Source organism: Oncorhynchus keta, unplaced genomic scaffold, assembly GCF_023373465.1.
Source record: "Oncorhynchus keta strain PuntledgeMale-10-30-2019 unplaced genomic scaffold, Oket_V2 Un_contig_2407_pilon_pilon, whole genome shotgun sequence".
In the NCBI taxonomy this organism is placed as follows: domain Eukaryota; kingdom Metazoa; phylum Chordata; class Actinopteri; order Salmoniformes; family Salmonidae; genus Oncorhynchus; species Oncorhynchus keta.
In genome coordinates, this window is record NW_026283712.1 from 57,394 (window position 1) to 70,036 (window position 12,643).

General features: G+C 50.9%; 1 protein-coding gene across 1 annotated transcript in view; it reads right to left on the bottom strand.

Annotated features, from left to right (window-relative positions):
• LOC118380926 (rho-related BTB domain-containing protein 1-like) overlaps positions 1-12,066 on the bottom strand; it is a 59,287-nt gene extending 47,221 nt beyond the window's left edge. The window contains 3 exon segments of the mRNA XM_052505577.1: positions 4,710-4,813; positions 8,004-8,199; positions 11,729-12,066. Coding sequence (XP_052361537.1) covers positions 4,710-4,813; positions 8,004-8,183 — 284 coding nt within the window. The 5' untranslated portion in view covers positions 8,184-8,199; positions 11,729-12,066.
• Positions 12,067-12,643: the final 577 nt, after the last annotated feature.

The following is a 12,643-nucleotide window of genomic DNA, read 5'->3' on the forward strand; positions in this document are numbered from 1 at the left end:
GGAGGCACCAGTTCCATTAAGACAGTCTGAGGCATCATTTACGAATAACACAGTCGGATACTAAGATTGAGAGAAAACTAATTTACAGGAAGTCTAAAACCAGCTGAATATTTTAGTGTCCAGAGGGCCAGAGCCGGGAAACCAGGTCGCTGACATTGGGCCAATAGGCTTAACCCACTCGGTGGGAATTGTAACATGGCTCATTAGACAGGATCACTACACTATGCATGCAGCCATCAGTCCATGCCAAATATATCAGGACTCACGTCTATTATGCTACACTGTAAATGACTACACCAAACCAGACCCTAGCAGGGTAGTATACACTACCTAACCAAGCAGAGTAGCATACTACCTAACCAAGCAGGTAGCATACACTACCTAACCAAGCAGAGTAGCATACACTACCTAACCAAGCAGAGTAGCATACACTACCTAACCAAGCAGAGTAGCATACACTACCTAACCAAGCAGAGTAGCAGATACTACCTAACCAAGCAGGTAGCATACACTACCTAACCAAGCAGAGTAGCATACACTACCTAACCAAGCAGAGTAGCATACACTACCTAACCAAGCAGAGTAGCATACACTACCTAACCAAGCAGAGTAGCATACACTACCTAACCAAGCAGAGTAGCATACACTACCTAACCAAGCAGAGTAGCATACACTACCTAACCAAGCAGAGTAGCATACACACTACCTAACCTAGCAGAGTAGCATACACTACCTAACCAAGCAGAGTAGATACACCTAGCACATACACTACCTAACCTAGCAGAGTAGCATACACTACCTAACCTAGCAGAGTAGCATATACTACCTAACCAAGCAGAGTAGCATACACTACCTAACCTAGCAGAGTAGCATACACTACCTAACCTAGCAGAGTAGCAGATACTACCTAACCTAGCAGAGTAGCATACACTACCTAACCTAGCAGAGTAGCATACACTACCTAACCTAGCAGAGTAGCAGATACTACCTAACCTAGCAGAGTAGATACTACCTAACCTAGCAGAGTAGCAGATACTACCTAACCTAGCAGAGTAGCATACACTACCTAACCTAGCAGAGTAGCAGATACTACCTAACCTAGCAGAGTAGCACTACCTAACCTAGCAGAGTAGCAGATACTACCTAACCTAGCAGAAGCAGATACTACCTAACCTAGCAGAGTAGCATACACTACCTAACCTAGCAGAGTAGCAGATACTACCTAACCTAGCAGAGTAGCAGATACTACCTAACCTAGCAGAGTAGCATACACTACCTAACCTAGCAGAGTAGCAGATACTACCTAACCAAGCAGAGTAGCATACACTACCTAACCTAGCAGAGTAGCATACACTACCTAACCTAGCAGAGTAGCAGATACTACCTAACCAAGCAGAGTAGCATACACTACCTAACCAAGCAGAGTAGCAGATACTACCTAACCAAGCAGAGTAGCAGATACTACCTAACCAAGCAGAGTAGCATACACTACCTAACCTAGCAGATAGCATATACTACCTAACCAAGCAGAGTAGCATACACTACCTAACCTAGCAGAGTAGCATATACTACCTAACCAAGCAGAGTAGCATACACTACCTAACCTAGCAGAGTAGCATACACTACCTAACCAAGCAGAGTAGCATACACTACCTAACCTAGCAGAGTAGCATACACTACCTAACCTAGCAGAGTAGCAGATACTACCTAACCTAGCAGAGTAGCATACACTACCTAACCTAGCAGAGTAGCATACACTACCTAACCTAGCAGAGTAGCAGATACTACCTAACCTAGCAGAGTAGCAGATACTACCTAACCTAGCAGAGTAGCATACACTACCTAACCTAGCAGAGTAGCAGATACTACCTAACCTAGCAGAGTAGCAGATACTACCTAACCTAGCAGAGTAGCAGATACTACCTAACCTAGCAGAGTAGCAGATACTACCTAACCTAGCAGAGTAGCATACACTACCTAACCTAGCAGAGTAGCAGATACTACCTAACCTAGCCAGATACTACCTAACCAGCAGAGTAGCATACACTACCTAACCTAGCAGAGTAGCAGATACTACCTAACCAAGCAGAGTAGCATACACTACCTAACCAAGCAGAGTAGCATACACTACCTAACCTAGCAGAGTAGCAGATACTACCTAACCAAGCAGAGTAGCAGATACTACCTAACCAAGCAGAGTAGCAGATACTACCTAACCAAGCAGAGTAGCATACACTACCTAACCAAGCAGAGTAGCAGATACTACCTAACCAAGCAGAGTAGCATACACTACCTAACCAAGCAGAGTAGCATACACTACCTAACCAAGCAGAGTAGCAGATACTACCTAACCAAGCAGAGTAGCATATACTACCTAACCAAGCAGAGTAGCATACACTACCTAACCAAGCAGAGTAGCATACACTACCTAACCAAGCAGAGCAGCAGATACTACCTAACCAAGCAGAGTAGCATATACTACCTAACCAAGCAGAGTAGCATATACTACCTAACCAAGCAGAGTAGCATACACTACCTAACCTAGCAGGGTAGCATACACTACCTAACCAAGCAGAGTAGTATATACTACCTAACCAAGCAGAGTAGCATACACTACCTAACCAAGCAGAGTAGCAGATACTACCTAACCAAGCAGAGTAGCATATACTACCTAACCAAGCAGAGTAGCATATACTACCTAACCAAGCAGGGTAGCATACACTACCTAACCAAGCAGGGTAGCATACACTACCTAACCAAGCAGGGTAGCATACACTACCTAACCTAGCAGGGTAGTATATACTACCTAACCAAGCTAGTATATACTACCTAACCAAGCAGGTAGCATACACTACCTAACCAAGCAGAGTAGCAGATACTACCTACCTAACCAAGCAGAGTAGCAGATACTACCTAACCAAGCAGAGTAGCATACACTACCTAACCTAGCAGAGTAGCAGATACTACCTAACCAAGCAGTAGCATATACTACCTAACCAAGCAGAGTAGCATACACTACCTAACCAAGCAGAGTAGCATACACTACCTAACCTAGCAGAGTAGCAGATACTACCTAACCTAGCAGTAGCAGATACTACCTAACCTAGCAGACACTACCATCCATCCATCCTTACCCACACCTACCCATCCATCCCATCCTTATCCATCCCATCACCTACCCATCCATCCCATCCTTACCCACACCTACCCATCCATCCCATCCTTACCCACACCTACCCATCCATCCATCCCATCCTTACCCACACCTACCCATCCATCCCATCCTTACCCAGACCTACCCATCCATCCCATCCTTACCACACCTACCCATCCATCCCATCCTTACCCACACCTACCCATCCATCCCATCCTTATCCATCCCATCCTTACCCACACCTACCCATCCATCCCATCCTTACCCACCCTACCCATCCATCCCATCCTTACCCATACCCATCCATCCCATCCTTACCCACACCTATCCCCATCCATCCCCCACCCCATCCATCCATCCCCATCCGTTACCCATACCCCATACCCCTTACCCATCCATCCCATCCTTACCCATACCCATCCCCATCCCCCTTACCCATCCCCCCCACCTACCCATCCCATCCTTACCCATCCATACCCATCCCCTTACCCTACATCCATCCCACTTATCCATCCCTATCCATCCATCCCACCCTACCCATCCATCCCACCCATCCACACCTACCCATCCACCCATCCCACCCTACCCATACCCATCCTTATCCACCCTACCATCCATCCATCCCACCCTTACCCATCCTTATCCATCCTATCCCCATCCCACACCTACCCATCCACCCATCGTTACCCATCCCACCTTACCCATCCCCCCTACCCATCTTACCCATCCCACCCTTACCCATCGTTACCCATCCCACCCTTACCCATCCCACCCTTACCCATCGTTACCCATCCCACCCTTACCCATCGTTACCCATCCCACCCATCCCACCCTTACCCCGTTACCCATCCCACCCTTACCCATCGTTACCCATCCCATCCATCCCCTTACCCATCCCCATCCCTTACCCATCCCATCCCTTACCCATCGTTACCCATCCCATCCATCCCATCCACCCTTCCCATACCCTTACCCATCGTTCCTTACCCATCGTTACCCATCCCCATCCCATCCCATACCCATCCCATCCCATCCTTACCCATCCCATCCTTACCCATAACCCATTTACCCATCCCATCCTTACCCATCCCATCCTTACCCATCCCCCTTACCCATCCCACCCTTACCCATCCTTCCCACCCATACCCATCCTTACCCATCCCACCCTTACCCATCCCATCCCATCGTTACCCATCCCATCCATCCCATCCCATCCCATCCATCCCATCCCATCCCATGTTACCCATCCCATCCCATCCCATCCCAGTTACCCATCCCATCCCATCCATCCCATCCCATCCTTACCCATCCCATACCCATCCATCCTTACCCATCCCATCCTTACCCATCCCACCCTTACCCATCCCATCCATTCACCCATCCCAAAATATCCCATCCTACCCAGTCCCAGCCATCAGTCCCAGCCATCCAGTCCCAGCCATCCAGTCCCAGCCTCAGCATCCCAGCCCCAGCATCCCAGCCCCAGCATCCCAGCCCCAGCATCCCAGCCCCAGCATCCCAGCCCCAGCATCCCAGCCCCAGGTGTCAGTCTTACCTTCCGTATGCGAAGCGTCTGTCTTTATGATGATCGCCAAAGGTGTCCCACAGCCTGAGAGACACACTGACCTCATCCACCACATCCCTGGAGCGCTCCAACACCTACAGCGGGTCACACAGAGACACATATTAGAAAACATACAGATTTTTAAACAAGATTCATTTAAAATACAGTACATTTAATGCAGGTGGGGGTGAGTGATGACAGGCTGGGGGGTGAGGGATGAGAGGCGGGGGGGTGAGGGATGACAGGCTGGGGGGTGAGGGATGACAGGCTGGGGGGTGAGGGATGACAGGCTGGGGGTGAGGGATGACAGGCGGGGGTGAGGGATGACAGGCGGGGGGTGAGGGATGACAGGCTGGGGGCTGAGGGATGACAGGCTAGGGGGGCTGAGGGATGACAGGCTGGGGGTGAGGGATGACAGGCTGGGGGTGAGGGATGACAGGCTGGGGGTGAGGGATGACAGGCGGGGGTGAGGGATGACAGGCGGAGGGATGACAGGGGGGGGATGACAGGGGGTGAGGGATGACAGGGGGGGGGTGAGGGATGACAGGCGGGGGGTGAGGGATGACAGGCGGGGGGTGAGGGATGACGGGCGGGGGGTGAGGGATGACAGGCGGGGGGTGAGGGATGACAGGCGCGGGCTGAGTGATGACAGGCTGGGGGGGTGAGGGATGAGAGGCGGGGGGTGAGGGATGAGAGGCTGGGGGTGAGGGATGACAGGCGGGGGGGTGAGGGATGACAGGCGGGGGGGGTGAGGGATGACAGGCTGTTTGGGGGGTGGGTGAAGGGCGCGGGCTGAGTGATGACAGGCTGGGGGCTGAGGGATGACAGGCTGGGGGTGAGGGATGACAGGCTGGGGGGGTGAGGGATGACAGGCGGGGGGGTGAGGGATGACAGGCTAGGGGGGTGAGTGAAGACAGGCGGGGGGGGGTGAGGGATGACAGGCGGGGGGGTGAGTGATGACAGGCGGGGGGGTGAGTGATGACAGGCTGGGGGGTGAGGGATGACAGGCTGGGGGGTGAGTGATGACAGGCTGGGGGGTGAGGGATGACAGGCTAGGGGGGGGTGAGGGATGACAGGCTGGGGGTGAGGGAATGACAGGCTGGGGGTGAGTGAAGACAGGCTGGGGGGTGAGTGATGACAGGCTGGGGGGTGAGTGATGACAGGCTGGGGGGTGAGTGATGACAGGCTGGGGGGTGAGTGATGACAGGCTGGGGGGTGAGTGATGACAGGCTGGGGGTGAGTGATGACAGGCTGGGGGGTGAGTGATGACAGGCTGGGGGGTGAGTGATGACAGGCTGGGGGTGAGTGATGACAGGCTGGGGGGTGAGCGATGATCACTTGAGTGATCAAGTAGGTCTTGAATTAGAGGGTGATGCCTTTAATTTATACACTGATTGAGTCTGTGAAGTTACGGAGATTGTACTCCTGTTAGAGAGGCAGTTCCTCAGTTTAGGGTTCTATAATGTTGATTGGAGATTAACAATGTTTGCAGATCTGTGCCATGTCACTCAGCTGTCATTATCCAATTAACTGTCCATTTATCCATGTGGTCTGTAAATAATAAACATGAATACAATGGCATCAATACTAAGATAAGGCACATTCATTTAGCAATAACAAGATACAGTCTCCATCTGTTAAAATAATACAATGAGTGAAACAAAAATACAAGTAGCTAGCAACATCCTGACCAACCAGCTAACAATTATAGGCGAAAATGTAGCTAATAATATTAGATAGCTAGCATAAAAACAAGATATATAATGATGTAATAATGACATAAATATTCTTAAACTATTGACATCTTTCATCAGTAAAACATATACCTTAATTACAGTTCTGGTAATCACACAGTGATGAATAAATTGGTCAGATGTGTTCACAGCAGTAGGTAGCGAGCTGCACTTGGTAATGAACTAAACACGATGCCAGCTCGTGATAGCTGTGACATCATCGCTGAGTACTTAAAGGGACAGGCTTTCTTAGGTAGGGGGGTGAGTGATGACAGGTAGGTAGGGCTGTTTGATGACAGGTAGGGAGGGCTGGTCAGGGCATGGGGCTGTTTGATGACAGGTATGCACACATGACTGTGAAGGTCGCTGTTTGATGACAGGTAAGGGCTGTGATGACTAAATGGCATATATTATTATTATTATATTATTATTATTATATATTATAGGGAGGGCTGTTTTGACAGGTAGGGAGGGCTGTATGATGACAGGTAGGGAGGGCTGTTTGGTGACAGGTAGGGAGGGCTTGATGACAGGTAGGGAGGGCTGTTTGATGACAGGTAGGGAGGGCTGTTTGATGACAGGTAGGGAGGGCTGTTTGATGACAGGTAGGGAGGGCTGTTTGGTGACAGGTAGGGAGGGCTGTTTGGTGACAGGTAGGAGGGCTGTTTGATGACAGGTAGGGAGGGCTGTTTGGTGACAGGTAGGGAGGGCTGTTTGTTGACAGGTAGGGAGGGCTGTTTGTTGACAGGTAGGGAGGGCTGTTTGATGACAGGTAGGGAGGGCTGTTTGGTGACAGGTAGGGAGGGCTGTTTGGTGACAGGTAGGGAGGGCTGTTTGATGACAGGTAGGGAGGGCTGTTTGGTGACAGGTAGGGAGGGCTGTTTGGTGACAGGTAGGGAGGGCTGTTTGGTGACAGGTAGGGAGGGCTGTTTGATGACAGGTAGGGAGGGCTGTTTGATGACAGGTAGGGAGGGCTGTTTGGTGACAGGTAGGGAGGGCTGTTTGATGACAGGTAGGGAGGGCTGTTTCAGCTGCAGTGTAATAATAATAAAAATAAAATAATATGCCATTTAGCAGACGCTTTTATCCAAAGGACTGATGACAGTCATGTTTGTGCATAGGGCTGTTTGGTCCCAGGTAGGGAGGGCTGTTTGATGACAGGTAGGGAGGGCTGTTGACAGGTAAGCGCCATGCTCTACCAACTGAGCTACAGAAGGTAGTGACAGGTAGTGACAGACTGTATTGGTCTATAGCCCAGACCGTAGGGACATGTGTTCGGGTTAAGGGTCAGGGTTAGGTATGGTACCTCTTGACAGACTCTGTATTGGTCTATAGCCCAGACCGTAGGGACATGTGTTCGGGTTAGGGGTCAGGGTTAGGTATGGTACCTCTTGACAGACTCTGTACTGGTCTATAGCCCAGACCGTAGGGACATGTGTTCGGGTTAGGGGTCAGGGTTAGGTATGGTACCTCTTGACAGACTCTGTACTGGTCTATAGCCCAGACCGTAGGGACATGTGTTCGGGTTAGGGGTCAGGGTTAGGTATGGTACCTCTTGACAGACTCTGTACTGGTCTATAGCCCAGACCGTCGGGACGTGTGTGGCCAGTAGTTGGTACTGGTTCAGAGTGGTGTTGCAGGCCCGAGCACAGATCAGCCGTGTCTTCCCTACGGCGTTGTCCCCCACCACAACACACTTAATGGTCTCAACATTGGGTCTCTCGTAGTCCATACTACTGTCCAGGGCCCTGTGTGACGGGAGAGGAAACAGGCTCACGTTGGATGATGATGTAACGGCAGGTAGTAGATCGTCTAAACAACGCAGATGAACAACGTAACGTAGGTACACGTTTACATTAAGACTTCATTTTCACGCAGTTCATATTCAAAACAACCCTGAAACACGTTCTAATAAGCAGCTATTCACATTCTTATGATTATACTGATGACATGGCAACAGGACAGTATTAACACTGAGGTCCACTAATCTGTCACTCTGCTGCTCTAGAACCACACTGCTGCAGAACACATCCAGAGGTCAGGGAATAGAGGGAGGAGGAGGAAACTGGCTCTAATCCGCAGCCCTGCATCCAAAACAAATCAGTTTAGCTCTTCAACAGAGTAGGGACTATGGAACCAACCAAGCTTTGTGTTTGCTTCAGCCGTTACACTACTGTTGAATTTACACTTGTTGTTTAGTATTGTCTGAGGTCAGAAGAGGGGACAACTGAACGGTCTGGGGTAAAGAGGGGCCAGCCGACAGGTCTCTGGTAAAGAGGGGCCAACTGAACGGTCTCTCTGGTAAAGAGGGGCCAGCTGAACAGGACTCTGGTAAAGAGGGGCCAACTGAACGGTCTGGGGTAAAAGAGCCGGGCCAGCCAACTGAACGGTCTGGGGTAAAGAGGGGCCAGCTGAACAGGTCTGGGGTAAAGAGGGGCCAGCTGAACAGGTCTGGGGTAAAGAGGGGCCAGCCGACAGGTCTCTGGTAAAGAGGGGCCAACTGAACGGTCTCTGGTAAAGAGGGGCCAGCCGACAGCTGACAGGTCTTGGGTAAAGAGGGGCCACTGAACGGTCCTGGTAAAGAGGGGACAGGTCTGGGGTAAAGAGGGGCCAGCCGACAGGTCTGGGGTAAAGAGGGGCCAGCTGACAGGTCTGGGGTAAAGAGGGGCCAGCTGACAGGTCTAAAGAGGGGCCAGCTGAAAGGTAAAGAGGGGCCAGCTGACAGGTCTCGGGTAAAGAGGGGCCAGCTGACAGGTCTGGGGTAAAGAGGGGCCAGCTGACAGGTCTGGGGTAAAGAGGGGCCAGCTGACAGGTCTGGGGTAAAGAGGGGCCAGCTGACAGGTCTCGGGTAAAGAGGGGCCAGCTGACAGGTAGGTAAAGAGGGGCCAGCTGACAGGTCTCGGGTAAAGAGGGGCCAGCTGACAGGTCTCGGGTAAAGAGGGGCCAGCTGACAGGTCTCGGGTAAAGAGGGGCCAGCTGACAGGTCTCGGGTAAAGAGGGGCCAGCTGACAGGTCTCGGGTAAAGAGGGGCCAGCTGACAGGTCTCGGGTAAAGAGGGGCCAGCTGACAGGTCTCGGGGAAAGAGGGGCCAGCTGAAAGGTCTCGGGGAAAGAGGGGCCAGCTGAAAGGTCTCGGGGAAAGAGGGGCCAGCTGACAGGTCTCGGGGAAAGAGGGGCCAGCTGACAGGTCTCGGGAAAGAGGGGCCAGCTGACAGGTCTCGGGTAAAGAGGGGCCAGCTGAAAGGTCTCGGGTAAAGAGAGGCCAGGTGACAGGTAGGATTTAGTCCTACTGTATGGCATTCAGAACAGTTGACCTCAGAAGCTAAGAGGAGAAAATGGGCCTAGTCAGCACCAGTGATGCTACTCTGACAGAGGAGGAAACGGGCCTAGTCAGCACCAGTGATGCTACTCTGACAGAGGAGGAAACGGGCCTAGTCAGCACCAGTGATGCTACTCTGAAAGAGGAGGAAACGGGCCTAGTCAGCACCAGTGATGCTACTCTGACAGAGGAGGAAACGGGCCTAGTCAGCACCAGTGATGCTACTCTGAAAGAGGAGGGCACGGGCCTAGTCAGCACCAGTGATGCTACTCTGACAGAGGAGGAAACGGGCCTAGTCAGCACCAGTGATGCTACTCTGACAGAGGGGGAAACGGACCTAGTCAACACCAGTGATGCTACTCTGACAGAGGAGGAAACGGGCCTAGTCAGCACCAGTGATGCTACTCTGACAGAGGAGGAAACGGACCTAGTCAGCACCAGTGATGCTACTCTGAAAGAGGAGGAAACGGGCCTAGTCAGCACCAGTGATGCTACTCTGACAGAGGGGGAAACGGGCCTAGTCAGCACCAGTGATGCTACTCTGACAGAGGAGGAAACGGGCCTAGTCAACACCAGTGATGCTACTCTGAAAGAGAAGGAAACGGACCTAGTCAGCACCAGTGATGCTACTCTGACAGAGGAGGAAACGGGCCTAGTCAGCACCAGTGATGCTACTCTGACAGAGGAGGAAACGGACCTAGTCAGCACCAGTGATGCTACTCTGAAAGAGGAGGAAACGGGCCTAGTCAGCACCAGTGATGCTACTCTGACAGAGGAGGAAACGGACCTAGTCAGCACCAGTGATGCTACTCTGACAGAGGAGGAAACGGGCCTAGTCAGCACCAGTGATGCTACTCTGACAGAGGAGGAAACGGGCCTAGTCAACACCAGTGATGCTACTCTGACAGAGGAGGAAACGGGCCTAGTCAGCACCAGTGATGCTACTCTGACAGAGGAGGAAACGGGCCTAGTCAGCACCAGTGATGCTACTCTGACAGAGGAGGAAACGGACCTAGTCAGCACCAGTGATGCTACTCTGACAGAGGAGGAAACGGACCTAGTCAGCACCAGTGATGCTACTCTGACAGAGGAGGAAACGGACCTAGTCAGCACCAGTGATGCTACTCTGACAGAGGAGGAAACGGGCCTAGTCAGCACCAGTGATGCTACTCTGACAGAGGAGGAAACGGGCCTAGTCAGCACCAGTGATGCTACTCTGACAGAGGAGGAAACGGGCCTAGTCAACACCAGTGATGCTACTCTGAAAGAGGAGGAAACGGACCTAGTCAGCACCAGTGATGCTACTCTGACAGAGGAGGAAACGGGCCTAGTCAGCACCAGTGATGCTACTCTGACAGAGGAGGAAACGGACCTAGTCAACACCAGTGATGCTACTCTGACAGAGCATGACACGAGATATTCCCCAAAATGGGCCTGAGTGTAACAACATGGCAGAGGTTAGACAACACGAGATATTCCCCAAAATGGGCCTGAGTGTAACAACATGGCAGAACTTCACTGTACCCTGCAATTACATTTGTGACCCTGTGCATTGGACTAATAAACTAATCTAATTAGCTACATAAATGTTTTTAAATAATTAAACATGACTTGTTTATAATTTCAGAAGATAGTTGATGGGAGTCTGCTGCTTGGCATAATCACTCTGATGTCATTTAGGTGCAAAGTCTTTAAACGTTTCCAAACCTCCACGATGTGTTTCACAACCAGACTGCTGTAGTTTACTCGAAATTGACACTAACTTGGGACTCAAAATAATGAAATCAATCAAATAATGTAACAAGGATGATGTCCTTGCATGATAGAATTTGTATCCACATTAAAATGAGTTGAAGTGCCTCGTGCCAAGCACAGCTCTGTAATGACATAACAGAGAGGACGACACCCGAGTCTTCGTTCCAGTTGGCCAAGATGTCATAACAGAAGCACCGCACCTACCGTTCTCTAGGGCTGAGTGAGTGTGATCTGGTCAACCAAAACTACAGGCAGGAGGAGTTCAGAGTGCCATTCAATAATTGCAGGTAGCTCGATGGCTCCTGTACAAATAAGAATCGCTCGCCGCTAGCTAGGCAAATACTGCAAGATCATTTCGTAACTGGTATCACGCGCCAGCAAGTCGAACGTTAATCCTTTTCTCCCAATGGAACATTAACCACTACTATGTATCCGGCTTGATTGTTCGGGCTGCCTTCAGAAGTACTCTGTCGGTCCCCATCCGAGCGCGCTTCGGGGGGAAAAATAATCTGCAGCCACAACAGCACGGAACAAAACGACGTGATGCGGCTTCCATGGTGACGTCAAGCCCCGTCAGTTCTATTTATAGCGCGAGGCGAGCTACGGTTTCATTCAGAAAACCAGGTGGTTCAGCCCGCGACGGGAGAGGTTATACGCGGACGCCGAGCGCCTAAATTGATGACGTTTGGAGCGCAGTTGAGAGTCGAGTGGAGACAAACGGATTCGGTTCAGTCAGTCATCCTGATTCTCAGTTAGCGGATTTATGTTTTTGTCTAGAAATGTCAGTGATCATTTGAAACGTGTCTGTCGAAGTTGGGACGTGGGAGTGTTCAGAATCATTCCGTTCTACCGGAGTAATAGTGTTATTTATTTAGACATAAATGTCTCTTTAGACCGACATTAATGCCATAGTTGTACATTTTCGGGGAAAACCACTACAATGAATGTGCTTTAGCTTTCACCCTGGCCTGATATTGGCTACACTATATATCTATCTACTTCCACCTCCAGCAGGAGCGATGACAGTGATGTGGCCCATGTTGTATCACATCCGGCCGTGATTAGGAGTCCCATAGAGCGGCGCACAATTGGCCCAGCGTCGTCCAGGTTTGGCCGGGG